The sequence below is a fragment of the Aquarana catesbeiana genome, linkage group LG09, assembly GCF_042186555.1.
Source record: "Aquarana catesbeiana isolate 2022-GZ linkage group LG09, ASM4218655v1, whole genome shotgun sequence".
Classification (NCBI taxonomy): domain Eukaryota; kingdom Metazoa; phylum Chordata; class Amphibia; order Anura; family Ranidae; genus Aquarana; species Aquarana catesbeiana.
Window position 1 is genome coordinate 50,363,737 of NC_133332.1, and position 25,329 is coordinate 50,389,065.

The following is a 25,329-nucleotide window of genomic DNA, read 5'->3' on the forward strand; positions in this document are numbered from 1 at the left end:
CATTCTGACCCCAGCATTTTTCATTCTTGTCACAATCATTTGTGGCCACTACTGTCTACTGATATGTAAAACACTTTGTAAAATCAGAAATTACTGAACAATAATAACATCTAGTTAACATCATTAATTATTTGTCTAGAAATATGTTGAACAATGCTATACCTGGTTCAAGCTGGGCTCCTCCATTTCTTCCTGACTGGAAGGCCCAGGTTGGATGTCGGAAGCCTCAGCTGAGGTGGAAGGAAGCCTTGAAGGAAGACTGGAGAGTGCTGGCCTGGGTTCAGTCTGGCCTGCCAGAAAATGCAGTCTGTCATAGTACCACAGCCTGATGTCATCTGCTGCAGCTCCTGATCTCTGGGAATCCTGGACCTTCTTGCGCTCCCTATTATAAGTGCTCCTCATGCCATCAATTAGGGCCTTCAAATAGGGGATGTCTGCCGTGGGGATCACCGACTTCACAAATTCCAGCCATTGATCCAGCGCTGCCTTCCTCTTTGGTTTATTATTATAAAAGGGGTGGTTTACCTGCCCTAGACAGGGCAGCTCCCTGAACATTTCAATGAATATGGGGATAAAGTCCTCATCATTGAATAGATCCATTTTCTCTGCAAGACACAACACAAGACAAACCCTAATGTCAGGCTAAACTCTCCTAATCTTGTCCCAATATAGGCCTCAATCTAGAAGCAGTATAGGCCACTGATGAAAGTTAAAATTGTACCTTCGTTCTAATGATTGGCGCTTCCGATACTCCTCCCTTCGCTCACAGATCATACGTATGACGCACACGTGTTACGCTTTATATACACTGTGCATGTGTGAAACTCCACCCACCCCTGACATTCTTTCTAGTCTATTCCCCGCCTCTTCTTTTTTGGCGCAGTGGGAGAGCACATGGCGGAGAAAGAGCAAGTACATGCAGAGGAGAGCAGCAACAACAAAAGCCTGGAGCCACAAATGTCCCGATCCCGGAGGAGATTTAAGGCCTCAAAAATGTCCTTTGTTGAGATAGTGGAGATGGTGGACATCTTGAAGTGGGCCGACTATGATGGGAAGCATGGACCTTACCCAAACCCAAATGTCAGAAAGGCCAAGATCATGGCTAAAGTTGTGAGAAGTCTGCACAGGAATTTTGGGGTATGACAATCCAAGGATCAATTGAGGAAACACTGGTCAGACCTGAAATTGAGGGAGCAGGATCAGTACAGAAAGATCAAGAGAGTTCTTCAAAAAAGTAAGTACGGTAGTTGTCGTGTGTTCCTATTATTATTACTTGCATGCTGCTCCATGTGCTTTTCTTTACTGTTGTACAGTTTAAAATGGGAAGTTTCAAGTTCGTGGGCACAGTAATCGTTCGTAGTAAACATTGTTTGTTCGCCCACTAATACAATGTTTTTGGCAGATCCAGGTTAACTACATTTATTTAGACATATTTGTATTAAAAGAAGTTTATGACATTGTTGTCTAGATTGGTTTGTACTAGAATGAAATGCAAACTTGATTCAGTGTAAGGAGAGGACACCCAGCAGCTGTTTACACATCTGGACGCAGAAGCACTAGTGTGGGACACCAGAACAAACTTTTTAGGGTGTCCCACACAGGTGCTCCAGTGGATACTAGGGGTGTCTCCATGTGTGAAAATTGTACAAAAAAGGTAAGTATTCCAGGGAAAAAATAATGTCTTCAGCTTGGAACTCTGCCAAAAAAAACAATTGTACGACACTTCCAAGCAATGTTTCATATTTCTATTTCTGCCCTCAAATATCTGTGTGCTAAGTATACCTTTTTTTTATTCACATAGGGGAGAAAAGACTCGGGACATCTGAGGACATCAGGGACCCCTCACCTCCTAAAGAAAAGCAAATCCCCACACCACAACCAGACGATGTGGAGGAAGGAGAGGTTTATGAAGTGGGCGAAATAGTGACCACAACAGGTGAGTGTCTGAGACCACAGCTTCAGGTAATAGATGGATGCCTGCATATTTATAATACATGGTGTGTTTTTTTATTTTAGGTGATGTGGATGTTGTGGAAGAAGATTCTCATTTCACAAGTGCAAGTGCACACGTCCTCATCGGGGAGATCATGGTAAGTAATCATGATGTACAGAAGATCAAGGAAGACATCAATGATGTGGAAAAAAGACTCAAACACATCATTGATGTTTTAGGCAGAATCTAAAAGACCCCAAAATTCTTCTAGTTTGTTGTGTTTTTATTATTTTCACACATGTTAAATTTTTTTTAGAAAGCCAAATTTTGAAGATGCACACAGTGTGTCAACATATGCTATCTGCCATCACGGGATATCAAGGTACGCGTTTTGGGGGTGCAACCCTTTCCTCGCAACTAAAGTAGATGAGAGGAAGGGGTTGCACCCCCGAAACACGTCCATTGATCCCCCATGATGGGAGCTATCACATGTTGACATTAGGCATGGGATCAGGAGGGAAATCCCCATTTTGACTCTCAATTTGTGTGCATCTTCAAAATGTGTTTTTTCTCAGGGGTGACATCACCCCATCTGATGAAGGCAAGATCAACACAGTTTGGACATACTAATGTTTGATATTGCCTTCACTTTGTAAAGTTGAACTTTGTAAGTTCCTGAGTTGTGTATTGCTTTATGGTTCTAAACTTGCCTGTTTTAACACAAAAAAAGGCTATTTGTACTGTCCAAAACAAAAATGTTATTACTAAAATATGTTGGTTTGTTCAAAAACCATTTTCTAACGCACATGTGAATGAGTAAAACATTTTCTACTCAACAATGTGTGGCTTCTTCTTTCAATGCTCAATATAATTTTTTGGACTAAGTTGGTGTGTACACTGAAATGGGGGTTATTTACTAAAGGCAAATCCACTTTGCACTACAAGTGCACTTTCAGTGCAGTTTCAAGTGGACTTTTGCAGTGCACTTGGAGTGCAGAGTGCATTTTCCTTTAGTAAATAACTCCCACAGTGCTTTATAATTTGCCATAATCATGCCATTTTCGTAACTCAGCAAAATTCATTCATGGTGCTGAAAACGATGTATTTTTAACAGTAATGCATTACATACATTAACAACAAAAACAAGGTGTGTGTGTGTAGCAGACCCACAACATAATAATAGCTCGCTGAAGAAGAGATTGTCACCTCATGTATCAAATAAATTACGTTTGCACTATTGAGGAAAATGGCAAAAAAAAGCCCATTGGAGAACCTAGGAGACAGCTAAAAGAAACACAAGCAGTAAATCAAAGGAAATATTATTTCAGTTTAACTAAAAAAAAATTAATTTTAAAATGTTTATTAAACATTTTCTGCCATATCAATGGCCCCCCTACCCGCAAAGTACTCCATAAATTTTATACAGGCCTTACATGCGCTTTGGGGGGGAAAGCACTGAAAACCAGATACAAACCCACAAGCACAAACTGAAGAGCAGTAACGATCGGAAAAGCACGAGGCTGAAAAACGCGAATTGTCTCTCACAAACTTCTACTAACACGAGATAAACACGAGATTAGCAGAAGGAGCCCAAAGGGTGGCGCACTGGCTATTGAACTTCCCTTTTCTAGTGCCGTCGTCCATGTTGTACGTCACCGCGTTCTTGATGTTCGGAATTTCCGAAAAGATTTGTGTGACCGTGTGTATGCAAGACAAGTTTGAGCCAACATCCGTCGGAAAAAAAACATTGATTTTGTTGTCGGAATGTGCGATCGTGTGTACGTGGCATAACAGTGATTTTGGAGGGTGCTGTCTGCTGTGGTGTTGGTGCTTGTGATCATCCATGACACGGTCACACTTACTTCTCGAAAGTTAATGGGGACCATTTGCTCCAGCTTATCAGCACAGCTCTCAACTGTTGAAATATCAGAAATACCATTTAAAAGCAAGTACAGGTTTAAAATATGTGTTAAAAAATTAGTCAAAATGTAATTTTAAATTTGAACTAAATACCTAGAATAAACTTCTATTATTTGGACTTTTTGGTCTGTTAAATATATGATTAAAGGAATTTTTTTATAGTTGGTTAATAAGTGCAAAAAAATACCTGTTGATCCTGCCAGAAATGCAGTGAGCTGATAACTCTCAGTACTCTCTTCTACACTCTTATCAGTTAACATTGTTTCACATTTTTTCCTCCTGTAAATTGTAGGACATCTCCCCCTCTACTTTTCTCATTGACATTGGGGGGAGGTGTTCTCTAATTCACAGAGGTGAACTTGGAACATTGTTCACTCATAAGTATATACCTCCCCTTATGTTATGGAGAAGAGGAAAAGGGGAGGTGTTCTGTAGGCTTCATTCGTTTCTTGCCCTAGGGCAGGGGGTCTCCAAACTTTCTAAATAAAGGGCCAGTTTACTGCCCTTTAAACTTGAGGGGGAAATTATCTTGGTGACAGTGGGAGTAAATGGTGCATCTTTGGCATCAGAGGGAGAAATAGTGCACCATTGTTGGTGTCAGTGGGAGGATTAGTGCCCCATCATTGGTGTCATTGGGAGGAATAGTGCTACATTGTTGGTATCAGTGGGAGTATTAGTGCCTCATTGTTGGTGTCAGTGGGGTAAATAGTGCCCCGTCATTGGTGTCAGTGGGAGGAATAGTGTCCCATCATTGGTGTTAGTGGGAGGAATAGTGCCCCATCATCAGTGTCAGTAACAGGAATTATACCCCATTGTTGGTGTCAGTGGAAAGAATAGCAAAAGGAGACATCTGGCCCCTGGGCCGCAGTTTGGAGACCACTGCGCTAGGGTGACAACTTTGCTCCACCATAGATACAGTACACAATGTTGTCACTCTTGGACAAAAAGTGTGTTACTGGCAGGATCACTAAGTGAGAATAATGCAAAAAAAAGTCTAAAAAAAGAAAACTAAAGCTGGACATATACAAGTAGAATTGAAACGTTTTTTTTTTAATATTCTAATGGGGCGTACACACGGTCGGACTTTTCAGCTACAAAAGTCCGACAGCCTGTCCGACAGACTTTCAACGGACTTTCGACGGACTTGCGGCGGACTTTCTAACGAACAGACTTGCCTACACACGATCACACAAAAGTCCGTCGAATTCTTACGTGATGACGTACACCGGACTAAAATAAGGAAGTTGATAGCCAGTAGCCAATAGCTGCCCTAGCGTGGGTTTTTGTCCGTCAGACTAGCATACAGACGAGCGGATTTTTCGACCGGACTCGAGTCCGTCGGAAAGATTTGAAGCATGTTTCAAATCTAAAGTCCGTCGGATTTGAGGCTGAAAAAGTCCGTTGAAAGTCCGGAGAAGCCCACACACGATCGGATTACCAGCCAGCTTTAGTCCGTCAGCGTCCGTTGGACTTTTGTAGACGAAAAGTCCGACCGTGTGTACGCGGCATAATAGTTAACGTGGTCAAATCAACAATTATTTTTGATAAAATATTTCTCGGATGAACAAAATTCTACTAGTCACTGTGCTTTTCATTTAAAAAATTCCACTCAATCTAAAATTGAATGTTAAAAGCAAACTAAACTTTAAAGTACTGTCAAACGAAATTTGTCAAATGTCTGATGGCATTACTGAATATACTGATGAGATTTTTGGTACAAACAATCGTACCAAAATCTGCCAGTGCATGACCACCTTTATGCAGTCACCACATCTAATGACTGATAAGCTGCAATATATTACATTTTTGTTCTTGGGTTTAGATATATTATAATGGCTCTTCCTGCACCCCCAGTAGCCAATAAGGTAAGACCCAGCCCCCCAATCGCCAAACCCATATCTAGTATAAATGGGCCCCTAAGGGTTTTTGCACACTATACTGAAGAGGGAGCATTAGATATTCCTGGCAGAAAGTTCCTGCATAAAAATGTGAGAATGGGCTGTATAGTACATGCATATACACTATATAGTCAAAAGTATTAGGACACCTGCATTTATACGCACATAAACTTTAATGGCATCCCAGTCTTAGTCCGTAGTGTTCAATATTGAGTCCCCCCCCCTTTGCAGCTATAACAGCTTCAACCCTTCTGGGAAGGCTGTCCACAAGGTTTAGGAGTGTGTCTATGGGAATGTTTGACCACTCTTCCAAAAGCGCATTTGTGAGGTCAAGCACTGAAGTGGACGAGAAGGCCTGGCTCGCAGTCCCAAAGGTGTTCTATCGGATTGAGGTCTGGACTCTGTGCAGGCCACTCAAGTTCCTCCACCCCAAACTCGCTCATCCATGTCTTTATGAACCTTGCTTTGTGCACTGGTGTGCAGTCATGTTGGAACAGGAAGGGGCCATCCCCAAACTGTTCCCACAAAGTTGGGAGCATGAAATTGTCCAAAATGTCTTGGTATGCTGACGCCTTAAGAGTTCCCTTCACTAGAACTAAGGGGCCAAGCCCAACCCCTTAAAAACAACCCCACACCATAATCCCCCCTCCACCAAATGATTTGGACCAGTGAACAAAGCAAGGTCCATAAAGACATGGATGAGCGAGTTTGGGGTGCAGGAACTTGACTGGCCTGCACAGACTACTGACCTCAACTCAATAGAAAACCTTTGGGATGAATTAGAGCAGAGACTGCAAGCCAGGCCTTCTCGTCCAACATTAGTGCCTGACCTCGCAAATGCGCTTCTCGAAGAATGGTCAAACATTCCCATAGACACACCCTTGTGGACAGCCTTCCCAGAAGCGTTGAAGCTGTTATAGCTGCAAAGGGTGGGCCAACTCAATATTGAACCCTACGGACTAAGACTGGGATGTCATTAAAGTTTATGTGCATGTAAAGGCAGGTGTCCCAACACTTTTGACAATATAGCATCTGTGCATATTTGTCCATGCACGTAAAAATTCCTTTAGCTTTTTTTTTACTAATCAAAGGGTTGTGGTGTACATGAGTATATGCGTGTATTTGTGCCTTTACTGCGTATGCATGTAAAATACTGATGAGCAACACAGATTTTTTTATTTCTTTTTTAATTATTTAATGCAGTGCAAGTTTACATACATCTTTGTGTACAGGCACATTAAAAACAATAGGCTGCATTATTTAAGTAACAAAAAAAACATTTGAATGCCTAAAAACGTGGTATTTTTAGGTATCCGTGTGCAAGAGCCTTAAGTATTATGCCGCGTACACACGAGCAGACTTTTCGACCGGACTGGTCCGACGGACCGAGTCCGGCAGACAATTCGACCGTGTGTGGCCTTCATCGAACCTGCAGCGGAGTTTTTCGGTCGAAAATCTGACAGACTTTCAAAGCTTTACGTCAGAACTCCGCTGTACCCAGTTACTATTAAAAAGTCCGCTCGTCTGTATGCTAGTCCGTGGACGAAAACCGACGCTAGGGCAGCTATTGGCTACTGACTATCAACTTCCTTATTTTAGTCCGGTCGTATGTCATCACGTACGAATCCGTCGGACTTTGTTGTGATCGCGTGTAGGCAAGTCCGTTCGTTGGGAAAGACCGTTGGAAGTCCGCCGAAAGTCCGTTGGATAAACCGTCGGACCAGTCCGGTCGAAAAGGTACAAACGTTATGTCCATCCTTGAATAGGCACCAGGTAAGCTACTTGGTAATCTACTTGTAATACTTAGAGCCCTTTGACTTGGTGGGAATGTGTACATCCATTATTTGGGGGGCTCTAGGTGGAAGTCAGAACTGTTTGCTAAGCACCCTCTTTGCAATAGTAGTTTGAATAAGACATAAGGGTTCCGCTTGGAGGTACAACTGACTTTTGTGCTTCATGAAGGACAGAGAGACCATTATTGGCCGACTCTACCACAATGCACGTTTATCTCACTTACCGTCATCATCTTCATCAATGCCTCCCGGTATAAAGTAATGATATTTTGTTTCAAAGCACAAAGCCTGTGTCTTAAATCTATTAATGACGGACTGCTTTGCTGTAGGGTTCCTTGCTGCAAGACAAAAGAAATGAGCTTTGCTTGAGCTAATATAAAGTACCTGTCACTTACACCAATTGTTGTCCTATTGTGCCTATCATTTGGGTTTGTTGGCAAGACACAGAATGCTCAAAACTAAAGCCATATTTATCTTAGCAGCTTTTCGGGAGGCAACTGGAGCAATCTAGTATCTTGCTGAAATCCTTCAACATAAGTGTTAAGTGAAAGTTCAAACTATACTATATTTTCCCAGTTAAACATACTTCGGGACATTACTGGGGATGCCATATATACCAACAGCCTTTCTGTGATTTGACTTTGTGCTGTTTGCATAGATATTCAATTCTACAAACACATGCAGTAACAGCAATTACAGCAGAGATGAACTGTTTCTGAGCACCACAAACTAAAAACACAATTTAACTAATTTTTATTTTCAAAACAAACTCACCCACCCATCCACATCTACATGCTTTATTTTGTTGAAAACACCCCCCACTAGCATTTCTAGCCACAACCATCTTGAGTAAAGGCAGATGATTCATGTAGTATTTACTTCGTGGAATCTATCTGCCCTTAGCTCAGGCATGCAGGCTGGAGGGTGTGCTATGCCAAGAAAGTGCTCCTCCAGATGAAAGGAATAAAAATGCCCATCAAGACTATTGGCATGTATGACATCATTTTGGCCTAGGCCAAAAAAACAGGAAGCAACTGAAGAAATGTAAAAAAATGTACAATAACATACCTTCCTATCTATTTACTAATGCTAGCAGCATAAGGATTAAAAAGAGTTAAAAGAGAAGTATGGGAATCGCAAAGAAAATAAAAATATTATATTCACCTAGATGGCTGCAGCACAGATCCTAGCTGCAGCTGTCCCTCGCTGCCTCTAAGATGGAGAACTGAGCGATCAAACACCACTGATCGCTCAGCTCTGGGTCCTCAGCCTGCAGAGAGCCGGTGACTGTCAGTCACTGGCTCTCTGCTCTGCCCCTCCAGTGCTCACCGGAGCACTGGGCTTTGGAGGAGGTGGAAATGGCTGGCTCAGTCTCCCAGCAGCTCACTGAGAGGCTTAGCCAGCTGCCGCTCCAGACTTCTGGACGGATCCCAACCATATGGTCGGGATCTTTTCAGAGCCTGGAGCGGCTCTGTGATGTCAACCGACAGCGAGCTTTAGCTGAAAACAGTTCAGAGGAGTGCACAAGTAACTGCACTCCTGTGATCCACAGGAGAAGTATAGCCAAAAAAGCTTTGGCCATACTCCTCCTTTAATGTTGACTGAGAGCATTTACAGTGCCTTGAAAAAGTATTTGATCACCTCTGCGGTTTTTATTTTTTTGCGCTATAAACGGAAAAAGACCGAAAATTTTGAAAAAAAAAGATATTTTCTACTTTTTGTTATAAAAAAAATCCAATAAACTCAATTTTAGTCATACATTTAGGCCAAAATGTATTTGGCCACATGTCTTTGGTAAAAAAAATGTCAATAAGCCTTAGGCCCCTTTCACACTTGTGCAACATGACAGTCGTATGACTTTGGATCCGACTTTGCCCTGCGACTTGAAGTCCGACATCCGTCCAACTTCAATGAACGGGGATCCGACTTTGATCCCGACAATGCCAGGCACTTTGTGTATGGTATGAATCTTTAGTGGGAACTCCATGCAAAAAATGAAAAAAAAAAACCCGGCATGGGTTCCCCCTCCAAGACCATACCAGACCCTTCGGTCTGGCATGGATTTTAAGGGGAGCCCCCACGCCGAAAAAACGGCTTGGGGTCCCCCTCCAAAATTCATAACAGACCCTTAACATCCATAAAATCCTTAAAATCCATAACAGACCCACACAGCCCAGCAGGCCAGGAAAGGGAGTGGGGTACTGTACCAGGCCTCATGCCCTCAACATGAGGGGGGTGGGTGCTTTGGGGCACCCCAAAACACTTTGTCCCTATGTTGATGAGGACAAGGACCTCTTCCCAACAACCCTGGCCGTTGTTTGTCGGGGTCTGCGGGCAGGGGGCTTATCAGAATCTGGAAGCCCCCTTTAACAAGGGGACCCCCTGATCTCGGCCCTCACCCTATGTGAATGAGTATGGGGTAAATTGTACCCCTACCCAACCACCTTAAAAAAAAGTGTCAAAAATATAACACAGTACACAGGTTTTTAAAGTAATTTATTAAGGCTGCTCCGGCGACTCTTCTGACTTCTTCTCCCCTCTCCGGCTCTTCTCCCTCTTCTGGTGACGTCTTCTGCCTCTGCCAGTTCTTCTCCCTCTGTCCTCTGTCTTCTGTCTTTGCCGGGTCTTCTCCGCTGTCTTCTCTCTCTTTTGCCGGGTCTTCTCGCTCTTTTGCTGGGTCTTCTCCACTGTCTTCTCCCTCTGTTCTTCTTCTGATGTTGACTCGACGCGCTCTCCTGCTCTAATGCTGGGTGCGCGGTGTGCCACTACTTATATTGGCATGGGGCGAGGTCACCAGAAGTCGGCCCCCATCATGCCCCAGGTGGTGACTTCATAAGGGGTGGGCCTCTAGATGACATCACCCATTGACCCCCGCCCCGTGCCAATATAAGTAGTGTCATACCACGCACCCAGCATTAGAGCGGGAGAGAGTGTCGAGTCAACATCGGAAGAAGAACAGAGAGAGAAGACAGCGGAGAAGACCCAACAAAACAGCGGACAAAACCCGGCAGAGACAGAAGACAGAGGACAGAGGGAGAAGAACCGGAGAGGGCTAGAATACATCAGCGGAGAGCGGAGAAGACCCAGAGAGGGGAGAAGAACCAGCAGATGCAGAAGACATCAAGAGCAAAACAACAAGAGCTGCCTAAATAAATTACTTTAGAAACCTGTGTACTGCGTTTTATTTTTGACACTTTTTTTAGGTGATTGGGTAGGGGTACAATGTACCCCATACTCATTCACATAGGGTGGGGGGCTGGGATCTGGGGGCCCCCTTGTTAAAGGGGGCTTCCAGATTCTAATAAGCCCCCTGCCCGCAGACCCTCACAACCAACGGCCAGGGTTATCGGGAGGAAGCCCTTGTCCTCATCAACATGGGGACAAGGTGCTTTGGGTTGGGGGGTGCAGGCCCCCCTGTCCCAAAGCACCCACCCCCATGTTGAGGGCCTGCGGCCTTGTACGGTTCAGAAGGGAGGGGGGCGCTCGCTGGTCCCCACCCCCTTTCCTGACCTGTGTGCTCGGATAAGGGTCTGGTATGGATTTTTGGGGGACCCCCACGCAGTTTTTTTCAGCATGGGGGTTCCCCTTAAAATCCATACCAGACTGAAGGGCCTGGTATGCTCTTAGAGGGGAAACCCATGCCATTTTTTTTTTTTAATTTGGCGTGGAGTTCCCCTTCAAGATCATCAGAGCACAAGTCGCATGCAAAATCAGGTCAGTTAAGAGGGAGATCCGACTTTGATCCGATTTCAATGATATTCGTGGGCTGAAGTAGGATCAAAGTGCAGGGACTACTTTGAAGTCGGCACGACTTGAAGTCGTACTAATATGAATGGTTGTCATTGGAAATCATGGGGAACGACTTGTCATGTGACTTTGCAGTCCCAAGTCGCACGACAAGTCATACAAGTGTGAAAGGGGCCTTAGTTTAGCTATATGCTATGCAATAAAAACATAAAAATCAGTACAAGTGACATAACTTACAGTTAGTATAACATGTCTCTTGCACTGTTTCTTCTACTTTTAGCTTGACTATGCCCATCCTTTCCTGCCAGATCCACCATTCATAGAAGCCATACAACAGCTTCTATGAATAACACAGGATCTGTGAATGTAGAGGGCAGAGCTATCTAACACAGGGTGCTCTGATGACAGTATTTACAGAGTGTTATAGGTTTTTTAAAGAGAGGTTACTGCAAAAGCTGTTTCCTTTCAGAAGGTTTCTCTCTAACTGAAACTACTGGTAATCACCTGAACAGATCATGCAAGGTATATGTTAGACCTCTAATGCAATCTGGCTGAATAAAAAGTAACTATGTATAGGTCTCTTTCTTTTATGTGACCCAAAAAGACAAAATTTAGGTGCCGCTCAGGTAGAGAGGTAAAGTCTAGACTGCTGTGAGTGCAGGCAGTGACAGTGAACTCCTAGGTCCAAGCTGCAGCAATGTCAAAGGAGAAGGTCTATAAGCCGCACATCATGAACCAGACCATAGGTTTGCACCCCAAAGATTAAACACACATGCAGCCTGAGTTGCAAGGGGCAGTGAATGAATGGGAAGTGCTTTATGCTGAACAGCTTCCTGTTCATTTACAAACTGAATGCAGTGTTTATTATGCTTCAGTTTTCAATAAACACAGTGAGCGAGTGTGTTCACTGTGTTCATTTAGAAAAGGAAGGGGGCGGTAAATTACATATTTTCTAGCACCTTCCCCCGCTGTCCATCCTGAAACATCCCCTGCAGCAGCCAGGGGAGAGGAGAGGTGGGAAGCCAGTAGCACTGCAGGGTGGGGGGGGGGGGGGGGGGGACAACACAGGCCGAAGCCAAAACAGTAGGGGGAATTGGCACTGCGAATACTGATTAGGCTATGCCCAGGAACACCTGGGACACCCCCTGCACACTCCTATGAACTATGTGCATGAAGTGAGATGAATGGCATCCTCAGCCCGGACTCCACCCAGGCCACTACCGTAACAGGTTTCGCTCTGCCTCTTGGAGCTTAATCATGGGGATCTCTTTTTTTTATATAGTGTTGGATTATTGCTGTTAAGTTGCCTAGTGCTGGAAACATGCTGCAGATCTCCTGGGGTCAGACACTCCCCCACACAGTGCTCCAATGAACAACACTTACACTTTCTGAGCAGCGTTGTTGTTTGGAGAATGTCAACATGTGAAAAAGGAGCCTACCACTCCATCTGCTGGCTGAATAGTAGACTACATAATATACATTATTTCATATTTACCTAAATAAAGATAAAATATGTATTGTTTAATCCAGAACATAATACATTTTCCTGAAAGCTGAACTGGGCTGGACAAAAAGAAACCCTTGCAATGGGGCTCTGCATTGCTAGAGTTCAATTCAAATTTTGTCTAGGTGGATAGGAATAAGGCGAAATACTTAATTTATTCCTTGCTCCCACAGACTTATGACTGGTCCTTCTAAGCTGTTTCTCTCTGCGACCTGAAATTGTCACTTACAATGCAGGACCAGCATTTCTGCACTAAACGTAAGGACGCAGAGGCCCCTTTCACATCCTGGGAGCATTGAAGATCGCTGGCTGCCAAGGGAATGAGGAATAAGGTAAGTAACTCAACTTGTTCATCAATCCCTAGACAAAAAAAGAAAATAGAACTTAACCCTTGCAGTACAAGGGTTACTTTATCTCCAGTCAAGCTTTACTCAACTCTCTTGGTTCCTGTGCTAGGTTAATATATTTAAAACTATGTATTTGCCTCTTATTTTTTTAGAGTCAAATGCCTCCAATAAAGAACTTTCAGCCAATAGAGTTCATGCACCACGTGATCCATTTACAGTCCAAAGCATATACTCACATGCCAAGTACAAGGTTTTCCCCGCTTCTGTCTGGACTCCCAGCAACAGTAAATCTTCCCCAGTCTGGAAGTCTAGGACCTTATATCCATCTAAAAAACACCATTTAGTTATCAAAAGTTTGCACCTTTTAAAACATGTGATTATGCAAATGTTCAGTGTTATTGAGCTACGTGTTATAGGATGGGATGCTGGGCAGCTGGAGAAAGAGCATGAAGTGGACCTGCCAAGGTTCAGTGGAACCCCAGGGTTACTCCAGAGGTTACTAGGGGTATCTTAAGCTGTGGCTAATTGACCTCCCATTTAATGGTGCCTACATAGTTCCGAGGTCAACACCGCTTGGCATTGCTAGCATTATGATACCAGTGATTTTTTTTTAAAGGATTCTGTAAGGGTGGCATTCTGACCACCAGTGTAAGGAGGGCTGTTGATCACCAATGTAATTGAAATTCTTCCTGCTGACCACCAATGCGATGGGCAATGGGAATGGTAGAGAGTATGACATCATCTCCTGGTAGAGACTATGATCTTTTTAGCTGTCTGTACAGGAGGCATTCTGACAACTAGCCACCAATATGTGGAGCATTATTCTACTGGCCACCAATGAATTCTTTTTAGAAGGGATTCCCAAGACCTGAAAATTATTTCAAAGGTCCCCTGGGGTAAAAAGGTTGAGAAAGGTTGGTCTAGATGCTTCATATCGTCATGTCCTCCCTGTGCTGCACTTTTCATTTTTTTCTAAAACGATAAACTAAGCCTTTAGAAGCCACATATACAGTGTCTCACATTTTGGCCCTTTCCTGAAGGAGCAGGATAAAACGAGACTTATGTGACATGTTACATCTTTGGGCGACCAGATGTAAATGGACTTGCGCCATTTACATAAGAATACCTCAGATCCCTCATGTTTAGGTTTGAAAATATGAAAAAAGAAACAAACCTTTACCTTTTTTTTTGATGGGGACGGGAATCTGAATGGACTTAAGGGTAATCAGATATCCGGCCACCCATTGACTAACATGGAGCTTCTTAAAAGGTGAACCTGATTTCTATAATAGCTAAAACGTGGCGTTCAATAGTTTTGCAAAGTGTACACAATAGGGGTACAATAGAGGCAGTTGGATAGCCATTCATAAAGAAGGTTATCCACACACCATATTATTACTGATGAAATCTACGCATGCTTTTGTCCATTAGTGTTATAATCTCTGCTCATTTTTGACCAATCCTTATGATATAGACCTTTTGGGTCTGTTTTGTAATGTGATCCTTTCTAAATTCTTGAAAATTTTGCTTTTCTGTACCTGGGCCTCCTCTGTTGGTAAACGTCAGCTCTAGTAGGGTGTTGTCAGTTGGCCTGAGGAAGAGAATAGGCAAGGAAATTGGAAAAAAAGTAGGAGCACAGAGATGTTTTGTATTATAAAATAAAGTATTTTTGGGATAGGAGGAGTACACTGGGCTGATTTACCCCCTGGCTTTGTGTACTGTATGAAAAACACAGACAGCGAGGACTCATTCCTGGCTCTGATCCTTGGATGCGTATGGAGGACCACCTGATACAAAAATTTATTTCGCTTAAAGGCCTTTTTGAAATGTTTAATAGATAAAAATACAGTCAACACATTTCAAGGGAATACAGTCCCCCCATCCTTCAAGGCTTAAGAATTCAATGGTAATTGAATCACAACAGAATGCACTTGAAGAAGGGAAATGTTAAGGCTTGATGAAGACTAGCATCTCCTGATAGCACTAAGAGCAGTCGGTTGAGTCTTTTCAAATACCTTTTAATTGAGATGAAATACCAGGCATTCCTTCATACACATACACAAGAATTTACTATCTGTTAAGTGCTTCCTCTGTCCTAATCAGAGGTAGCAGCCTAGGACCAGAGCAAGGTCCACCTACACTAGATTTTTACCATGGATCTACATCTTTGAAGAAACAAAACTATTTATTGTATATCCATCAGATTCAGTTCTTACTTCTATTGGTCCAGAGCCATATACACTTTGTTCCTGTCTACATCTAGAAGTGTGGGTTCTTACAACCCACCTTTATATGTTCCAATTCCTCCTATTACATTCATTCTCCATAATATAAGTTAAATAAACATCCAACAAGGATGTTGGGACCCCCTCATAATTGCCACAGCCTGTGTGTAAACCTGGAAACTCAGCGCAAAGATCTTAAACAAGATTTCCAACATCTCCGACAAATATATTAACAGTGGCCTGGTGGTTAGCGCTAGGACCCCTGGTACAAATCTCAGGCACGACACTATCTGCAGGTAGTATGAATGTTCCCCATATGCAGGTTGTAAAGTTTCTTTTTTTATTAAAATAATAAATATGTCATACTTACCTAGTCTGTGCAATGGTTTTGCACAGAGCGGCCTTAAACCTCCTCTTCTGGGGTCTCCCGCTGGCACTCTCTGCTCCTCCTCTTCTATGTGTGCCACTCATGTGGCACATGTGTGGGCTTGATCCAGAGTCGGGCTATATGCATCTATTGACACACACAAAGCGGCTTTGGCTTTGCCACCTGCTCCCACCTCACTGTATTTGACTGACAGCAGCAGGAGCCAATGGATCCCACTGCTGTTGCATTGCCTGTGATGAGAGAGAGAGAGGGGCTACAGAGGGTGTTTTTTTTTTTACTTTAATGCAAAGAATGAATTAAGGTAAAAAATATGTTTCCTTTATAACCACTTTAAGGTGTTCCTTACATATTATCTCCTATTTGTTTAATTGTGATACTTGAAATTATAGAGCCTGCTATTTAAAAGTCCATGCGAGTTACTTTATTTACTTAACGCGTTTCGGCAGGAAGCCTTGAACACAGCTGTGATCAAGGCTTCCTGACGAAACGTGTAAGCCCCTGTTTTATACTCGCTATCATGTACAAATAAAATAACTCGCATGGACTTTGGAGTTGCTGGCTCTATCATTTCATTCAAGTATCACTTGTAACTGATGGTCAGAGAAAATCTGAGCCAGAGCATCTGTTTGTGGATCCTACTACAAGCTTGCATACTCGTTCCACTGTTCTGAGCGCTGCACCTGTTTTACATTTGTTTAATTGAGTCACTGCTTTTCCCTGCATTTCTATCTTATTACAATCCTGGGACTAGGTAATGTATTGTAGCTGGCAGGCTCTCCTGCTTCGAGTTCCCACTTACTTTAGCAGTAAAGTAAAGTAAAGTTAGCAGAGTTTTCTGTCTGGGTGTCTACAGAGCCAAAGAAGGTAAGAATTTGCTGAAATTTTTGCAGAGTTTCAATGGGAATTGTAGCATTGATTGCTGAAGCAACTGATAAAATTACAGACACTTACGCTGTAAAGATCTCCCGCAATATATATTCTTCCCCCTTTTTTGAGATCTCCAGCCTCGCTTTATAGAGGATTCTGAGCTCATAATTTCGATCAAAGGTGCTGGAAGATTTAGCTATAAGATGCCAGGAAGTAACATTGTCCTACAGCATGGAGACGCAAGGAATAGAAAGAAACAAGGTTCAGTCAAGTTATAAAAATGAAATAAAGAGTTAAAAAAAATCAATTTGAAGGTACACTAAAATACTCATAAAAATACATATCTACTAACTATTTCTCATTTGGAGGGACTGTTGATCCTTTACAATGAAGTGCCTCTGTCTTCTTCAATTGTCCCTCTTTTTGGTCCATTGTACAGACCCTTTTTAAAAATGTTCAATTTAGCAAAAAGTGTTATACTACTGTAGCACTCCCCTGACCCCAAAAGCATATGAGGTACTTCAGAGGTGAGATGAGCTAGCATTTTACCTCAGGTTCTAGTCCTCGGCAATAATGGAACAAGGTGGACTGATGGGCAACAGTCACTTTTTAATGCAAGAAACTAAGTTTATTGACTTCCACTCAACACTTCATGGAGAGAGGTTTAGGGCACAGGACAGCCATGGACTTGGCAGACTCCAGATGGAGGGATAAAAGTACTTACTGTCTTCACAGTCAAAGGACCATAAAAGCCAACCAAACATTGTGTGATCAGCTCCCAACTGCAAGACACTAAATAGTTAAGCTACTCCTTAGGGAGAATCCACATACATTAGTCGAGGACCAAGCTTCACCAAGATTCTTAGATTTACCCCAGTTAGGCTGAAGTTTCTCCATGAGGCTTCAATCATCTTGTTCAGTACACTAGCTCTCCAACCTAGGCCCCTCTCCAGGAACCGATCACTCTCCTCATGCAGCAGGCCTGAGTGGATGCGGCAGCCACCCTCCTCAGTCAGGAGGCCTGGGAGAAGACTGACTTACCAAGGTCACTCTTGAACATTTGTACAATATTTATACCCTCTCCCAACCTGCACCACTGGCAATAAGCCCCCTAGTGGTAGGCCAAGAAGATATATATTCCTAACTCAGATTAGAGATAAGGGACTAAAGTACTTACTGCCTTCACAGATAAATTACCTTCAAGCCATCTGTGAAAGCAGCTCCTGACTGCAAGACACTAAATGATTCAGTTACTGACTCCTTGGGGAAAATCCACTACACTTCAGTTGGGGACCAAGCTTTTGCCAACTTCTCAGGTACCCTTGCTCAGCATACTAGGCATCCGACCTAGGCTTCTGTCCTGGTACAAGGTCACACTCCTCAGGCAGCAGGTCTGAGAGGATCTGACAGCCATCTACACTCCTCTCCCAGACAGGAGGCCATGAAAAGACTTATTTTTCAAGGTCACTCCTGAATATATATACCTTCTCCCAGCCTGCACCACTGGCAGTGAACTTCCTAATGGTTGTCTATAGAGATAAATATTTCTGATTAGTGCATCCTTCCACACTATTGCCAGGGACAATCCCCAGCAGAAGGCAGAAGCAAACAATAACCAGAGTTCTGAAGAGACCCAAGGAAACTGAACTATCAATCAAGCTCAGGCTGACTACAGGTGTTTCTACTTCTCATATCAGAAAAATTGGGAGGTATGGAACTAACTACAGTTGTGCTCATAAGTTTACATACCCTGGCAGAATTTATCATTTCTTGGCCATTTTTCAGAGAATATTAATGATAACACAAAAAACTTTTCTTTCACTCATGGTTAGTGTTTGGCTGAAGCCATTTATTATCAATCAACTGTGTTTACTCTTTTTAAATCATAATGGCAACAGAAACGAAGCAAATGACCCTGATCAACAGTTTACAAACATACCCCAGTTCTTAATACCGGGTATCAATGGTGGTGCGTTTTTTTTTCAGTATTTTTCAGTTTGTTTGCTCCCCAAAAAAATTTTGAGCACCAGCCGTCACTGCCGTGTATTACCCCCTTTAACATCAATGACAGCTCGAAGTAATTTGTGATATTTGTGGATGAGGCTCTTTATCTTCTCAGATGGTAAAGCTGCCCATTCCTCTTGGCAAAAAGCCCCCAGTTCCTGTAAATTCTTGGGCTGTCTTGCATGAACTGCACGTTTGAGATCTCCCCAGAGGGGCTCAATGATATTGAGGTCAGGAGACTGAGAAGGCCACTCCAGAACCTTCACTTTATTCTGCTGTAGCCAATGACAGGTCGACTTGGCCTTGTGTTTTGGATCATTGTCATGTTGGAATGTCCAAGTACGTCCCATGCGCAGCTTCCTGGCTGATGAATGCAAATGTTTCTCCAGTATTTTTTGATAACAAACTGCATTCATCTTGCCAACAATTTTGACCAAATTTCCTGTGCCTTTGTAGCTCACACATCCCCAAAACATCAGCGATCCACCTGGTTGTGGCCAAAAAGCTCAATTTTGGTCTCATCACTCCAAATTACTTTGTGCCAGAAGGTTTGAGGCTTGTCTCTGTGATATTTGGCATATTGTAAGCGGGATACTTTGTGGCATTTGCATAGTAATAGCTTTCTTCTGGCGCATCTTTCTTCAAATGCCTCCTTATTGTGCATCTTGAAACAGCCACACCACATGTTTTCAGAGAGTCCCGTATTTCACCTGAAGTTATTTAAAATGTTAGTTGGTCTACCTGACCGTGGTTTGGTTTCAACAGAACCCCTCATTTTCGATTTCTTGATTAGAGTTTGAACACTGCTGATTGGTATTCTCAATTCCTTGGATATCTTTTTATATCCCTTTCCTGTTTTATACAGTTCAACTACCTTTTCCTGCAGATCCTTTGACAATACTTTTACTTTCCCCATGACTCAGAATCCAGAAACGTCAGTGTAGCATTGGATGAAAGATGCAAGGGTCTGTCAGGAGTCCAGAAACGCATTGACCTTTTATACACACACACTAATTACAAGCAAACAGATCACAGGTGAGGATGGTTACCTTTAATAGCCATTCAAACCCCTTTGTGCCAACTTGTGTGCATGTTATCAGGCCAAAATCACCAGGGTATGTAAACTCAGGGTAATTTGAGTAGTTTCTGTTGTCATTATGATATAAAAAGAGTAAACACAGTTGATTGTTAATAAATGGCTTCAGCCAAACACTAATGCCGCGTACACACAACCGGACTTTCCGGCAGACTAGGTCCGACGGGATTAGTCCGTCGGACAATCCGATCGTATGTGGGCTAATCCGTTCCTTTTTTGGGGGAAAAATCAGACGGACCTAGAAATAGAACATGTTTCAAATCTATCCGACTGACTCAATTCCGATGGACCAAATACGATGCAAGGGAATCTATTGGCTACTGGCTATTAAACTTCCTTGTTTACGTCATCACGTTCAAAACTAACGGACTTTCAAACGGACTTAGTCCGTTTGTTTGTGGGCAAGTCCGTTTGAAAGTCCGTCGGGAAGACCATCGGACCTAGTTTGCCGGAAAGTCCGGTCGTTTGTACGCGGCATAACCATGAGTGAAAGAAAAGTTTTTGTGTTATCATTCATAAACTCTGAAACATGGCCAAGAAATCATAAATTCTGCCAGGGTATGTAAACTTATGAGCACAACTGTATATAGAGCCCTGACCTATGCAGTGTTACTGTAGTTATAGCCCCAGGATCTATTCCAGTCACATGCTAGTAAAATTATATCCCCCACCCCAAGTGGCCTAGGAGAAATGGAATACCTTAATTAATAATATTCTTAAATGAATAGTAAATTCTTCACTACAACATGGCAGGCAGGCTGGCAGCATGGCAGAGGGTAGGAGCCGTTAGGCATAGCAGACCTGAGCGAATGCTGGGGCAAGCATTGGACTGCGCCATGCCGGCTATGTGTTAGCTGTACCACATCATTGGTTACTAGGATGCTGGAGGTGGGGTGGTTGCCAGTGTCCTAGCAACCAGTGATGCTGCATGGACAGACTTCATGTATCCTGGCAGGCAGGAAGCCAGCACGATCCCGCCAGCATCCTAGTAGGCAACGGAGAACGGGGGAGCCCAGAGACTGAAGACTGCACTGCACTGTTGAGGCAATTACAGAATATATTATTGTTATGTGAACCAAGTCTAAAAAGAGATAAAAATGAATTTCTGTTAAGTTGCAATAAACACATTTAAATGACCAAACCCCCCCCAAAAAAAGACACCAACCTTCAACTCATCCAACTGCTTAGACATGTGAAACATACCAAAACATTTCTGTGCTAAACAGGAAAAGAATGTTAGATTACATGTGACATGTAGTGGGGTAATAAATGGCTGAACATGCAATCTGAGACATTTTCATACCATAGTTGATACTGATATTGAGTTCTCTGTAGCCCTGAAGTCCGTTGCACTCCCCCCACTGTTTAAATTCTTCCAGCTCAGCTTCGGAAAGAAAAGTCCCTTTTGCTAAAGGAAGGGCATAACAAGACTTTAAAGTGTATATCAGGGAGAAATTGAAAACATATGAAGTACTTCTCTGCAATACAGGCACATTTCCCTATTTTTTATCGTTATAACAAACAACATTAAATCCTGTATAAATCCTGTATAATAATAACATTATTGTGGACTAAGTGGTGTCAGCCCTGCCTAGTTGTCTTTTGCTAAATTACTAAAATCCTCCAATTCTCCTACCATAATTACACATTATTCTGTAGTCCAAAATAAGAACCAGGTGGGCTAATTAGACACCTTGAGATAACACAGGAAATGTGCACAGAACATAAGACAGCTCTGAATTTCCTATAAAATCAAGCATTTTTTGCACCTATCAAACAGATAGAACAAAATGATTTCAATGGTATATTTAATGAGACAACATAACCAAACAGATTTTAGTGAGAAGGGCTAAAGCAGGGGTGTCCAACCTTTTGACCTTCCTGAGCCACATTGGAAGAAGAGGAATTGTCTTGGGCCACAATAAAGTACACTTATGCCCCGTACACACGGTCGGACTTTGTTCGGACATTCCGGCAACAAAATCCTAGGATTTTTTCCGACGGATGTTGGCTCAAACTTGTCTTGCATACACACGGTCACACAAAGTTGTCAGAAAATCCGATCGTTCTGAACGCGGTGACGTAAAACACGTACGTCGGGACTATAAACGGGGCAGTGGCCAATAGCTTTCATCTCTTTATTTATTCTGAGCATGCGTGGCACTTTGTCCGTCGGATTTGTGTACACACGATCGGAATTTCCGACAACGGATTTTGTTGTCGGAAAATTTTATATCCTGCTCTCCAACTTTGTGTGTTGGAAAATCCTATGGAAAATGTGTGATGGAGCCTACACACGGTCGGAATTTCCGACAACAAGGTCCTATCACACATTTTCTGTCGGAAAATCCGACCGTGTGTACGGGGCATAACAATAAGGATAGCTGATGAAAAAGTCGAGCAGATCACAAGTTAATGATCACTGATATAGATAATGTACCTATCTCAGTAAAAAAATTCATTTTTATTGTAATATTTTATCATTATAAAAGTAAAAGAGGACACCTTACAGCCGTAGTTTGTATCTAGGGGGGTGCTCAGGTTGGCTGTACCCCCCAGATTTCCATTGCTCCCCCCCAAAGTCCCCACCCACAACCTCCCCTTTGCCTCCCCACACAGTGCTGGTGCTAGTGCTTTTACAAAAACGGCAGCCCTGGCATCCCTCCAGCTGTGCCTGTTCCTGGATTCTCAGTGCCGGCCGCCTCGGCTGCTATGCTTCATATTTCCCTACACGCCGGTGCCTAGCTTATCCCTTCTGGACGGTGTGGCTTCTATGCTTGCAGGGTGTCCCTCCAGACATGCCTGAGCTGCATGCTGAATTCTCTTGGGCTTCATGCGGGCCATGCGTTGGACACGCCTGTGCTAAAGGAATCACAATGCCCTCCAACCAGTGGTGGCTGGTGCTCAATATTTGGGGGGGGGGGGAGAGGGACGGAAATGCAGCGACCCCCCCAATGCAGCAGATGGACGGGAATGCGGCAATCCGACCCCCCGGCGCTATGTGGCCATCGCTTCTCCTCCAAAGTCTGATGGATTCATACGTGATGACGTACACTGGACTAAAATAAGGAAGTTGATAGTCAGTAGCCAATAGCTGCCCTAGCGTCGTTTTTTGTCCGTCGGACTAGCATACAGACAATCGGATTTCTGGGTCCGGTGGAGTTACAACGTAAAGATTTGAAGCATGTTCCAAATCTAAATTCCGGCAGATTTGCGATTGGAAAAGTCCGCTGAAGGTCCGGTGAAGCCCACACACGATCGGATTGTCCACCGGATTTGGTGCGTCGGCGTCCGTCGGACCAGTCCAGTCAAAAAGTCCGACCGTGTGTACGCTGCATAAAGCACTCCTACCCAAAGTTGCATGCCTGCCACCTCCAATAATGACAATGAGGGACCACCCACAACCTTGGGTGTTGGGGGTAGAAAAGGACACCACAGAAGCCTGTCGGAGCAGGGGATAGGGTAATACTGCCTGTTCTAATTACCCCTAGACATAATGAGCATTTAACCCATGCAATGATGGGAGGGGGGGGTGGCTCATTGCAAGGGTGGATTCTTTTAAATTCCTAGTATCGGGCTTTAGCATTTAAGGTAGATGCTGGCATTTTGGATGCCCAAACTGAGTCCATAAATATGCCTGCTGGGCCAACACAAAGGTCTCATTCTACTTGTATATGTACGTGTTTTGGGGTGTATTGTAAAGCAGTTTAGATGCAAGTAATGGATCTGCAGAACAGAGACACAAAGGTCAGTATAAAGTGCAGTCTACACACACCTGCCTCTAATTTTACAGATATAAACCACATGGATCTACCTTTTAAACACAAAGAAAGAAGTATTCTTACAACAATAAAAGGCATCCCCAGTCCCTCCATAGTCACCAAAGCCATAGTCATAGTTAGTAGTACCCTATCTAAAGTGCAAACCCATGTTTACGGTGTAGCATAATAAACAGAGCTGGACTTCGTGTCCCGGTACTATTAATCCTTGGTAGTCAGATCTTGTGTTGGTGGTGGTGGTGTTGGTAGGGGGGTCAAGGGCATTAGTCCTGGAGTGGTACAAAAGTATCTGCACATTAAGAAGAATGTAATCTGATTTTATTATTGTATTTTCTGAGATGTTGCATATTTATTTTTACCTCCATGCAGGGGGTCCTCAGACCTAATCCTGTGTAAAAGAGGATCTTTTGAGAGTCTGCCTTTGTTTTTATGTCAACAACGTTTATCATAGCTCCCAACTGTCCCTGATTTCGAGGGACTGTCCCTGATTTGGAGCAATGTCCCTCTGTCCCTCATTCCTCCTCATTTCTCCCTCATTTTGGTCTGATATATAGAGATGTTTTTAAAATGCACTTTTTATCTATCAAAAAGTGTTTTCCAGCACTAAAACTTTAAATTGATTTCTAAACTGCTGCATTTGTAAATTCCAAAAGACAATATAAAGGAATAATAGTGGTAAAAAAAAGCACTTGATGGTTTAACCAGTCTTGTTTTTTTTTTTGTACAATTCTCCTTTAAGGGGGCGTGGCAAGGGGTGTGTCCTATGCCTGCATGCTTTTGCTGATAGGTGTCCCTCATTCTCATCTCAAAAAGTTGGGAGGTATGACGTTTATGTTAAAAATGCATACAGGCATAACACAATTTTAAGTACACAATGGGGACCAGAGCATGTATGTAAAATGAAAAAGTACTTAAAGTGAAGCAATACCTTTTTTCACTTCTAGGGTGTAATGGGGGTGTCAGGGGCTGTAGTGGGGGGTCAGGGGCTGTAGTGGGGGTGTCAGGGGCTGTAGTGGGGGGTCAGGGGCTGTAGTGGGGGTGTCAGGGGCTGTAGTGGGGGGGGTCAGGGGCTGTAGTGGGGGTGTCAGGGGCTGTAGTGGGGGGTCAGGGGCTGTAGTGGGGGTGTCAGGGGCTGTAGTGGGGGTGTCAGGGGCTGTAGTGGGTGTGTCAGGGGCTGTAGTGGGGGTGTCAGGGGCTGTAGTGGGGTGTCAGGGGCTGTAGTGGGGGTGTCAGGGGCTGTAGTGGGGGTGTCAGGGGCTGTAGCGGGGGGTCAGGGGCTGTAGTGGGGGGTCAGGGGCCGTAGTGGGGTGTCAGGGGCTGTAGTGGGGGTGTCAGGGGCTGTAGTGGGGGTGTCAGGGGCTGTAGTGGGTGTGTCAGGGGCTGTAGTGGGGGTGTCAGGGGCTGTAGTGGGGTGTCAGGGGCTGTAGTGGGGGTGTCAGGGGCTGTAGTGGGGGTGTCAGGGGCTGTAGCGGGGGGTCAGGGGCTGTAGTGGGGGGTCAGGGGCCGTAGTGGGGGTGTCAGGGGCTGTAGTGGGGGTGTCAGGGGCTGTAGTGGGGGTGTCAGGGGCTGTAGTGGGGTGTCAGGGGCTGTAGTGGGGGTGTCAGGGGCTGTAGTGGGGGTGTCAGGGGCTGTAGCGGGGGGTCAGGGGCTGTAGTGGGGGGTCAGGGGCCGTAGTGGGGGTGTCAGGGGCCGTAGTGGGGGTGTCAGGGGCTGTAGTGGGGGTGTCAGGGGCTGTAGTGGGGGGTCAGGGGCTGTAGTGGGGGTGTCAGAGGCTGTAGTGGGGGTGTCAGGGGCACACTGCAACAGGGCAGGCTACGCTCTCGGAGCT

The 25,329-nt window shown here is 43.9% G+C and overlaps 1 protein-coding gene across 1 annotated transcript in view; it reads right to left on the reverse strand.

Annotated features, from left to right (window-relative positions):
• The window catches only part of LOC141107616 (uncharacterized), a 106,673-nt gene that overhangs the window by 38,713 nt on the left and 42,631 nt on the right, over positions 1–25,329 (reverse strand). Inside the window, exons 5-11 of the mRNA XM_073598469.1 lie at positions 21,026–21,130; positions 20,888–20,940; positions 16,707–16,846; positions 14,681–14,733; positions 13,379–13,468; positions 7,769–7,882; positions 3,796–3,848 (exon numbers count right to left, since the gene is read on the reverse strand). Of these exons, the coding sequence (XP_073454570.1) occupies positions 3,796–3,848; positions 7,769–7,882; positions 13,379–13,468; positions 14,681–14,733; positions 16,707–16,846; positions 20,888–20,940; positions 21,026–21,130 (608 nt within the window). The remainder of the gene's footprint in view (positions 1–3,795; positions 3,849–7,768; positions 7,883–13,378; positions 13,469–14,680; positions 14,734–16,706; positions 16,847–20,887; positions 20,941–21,025; positions 21,131–25,329) is intronic.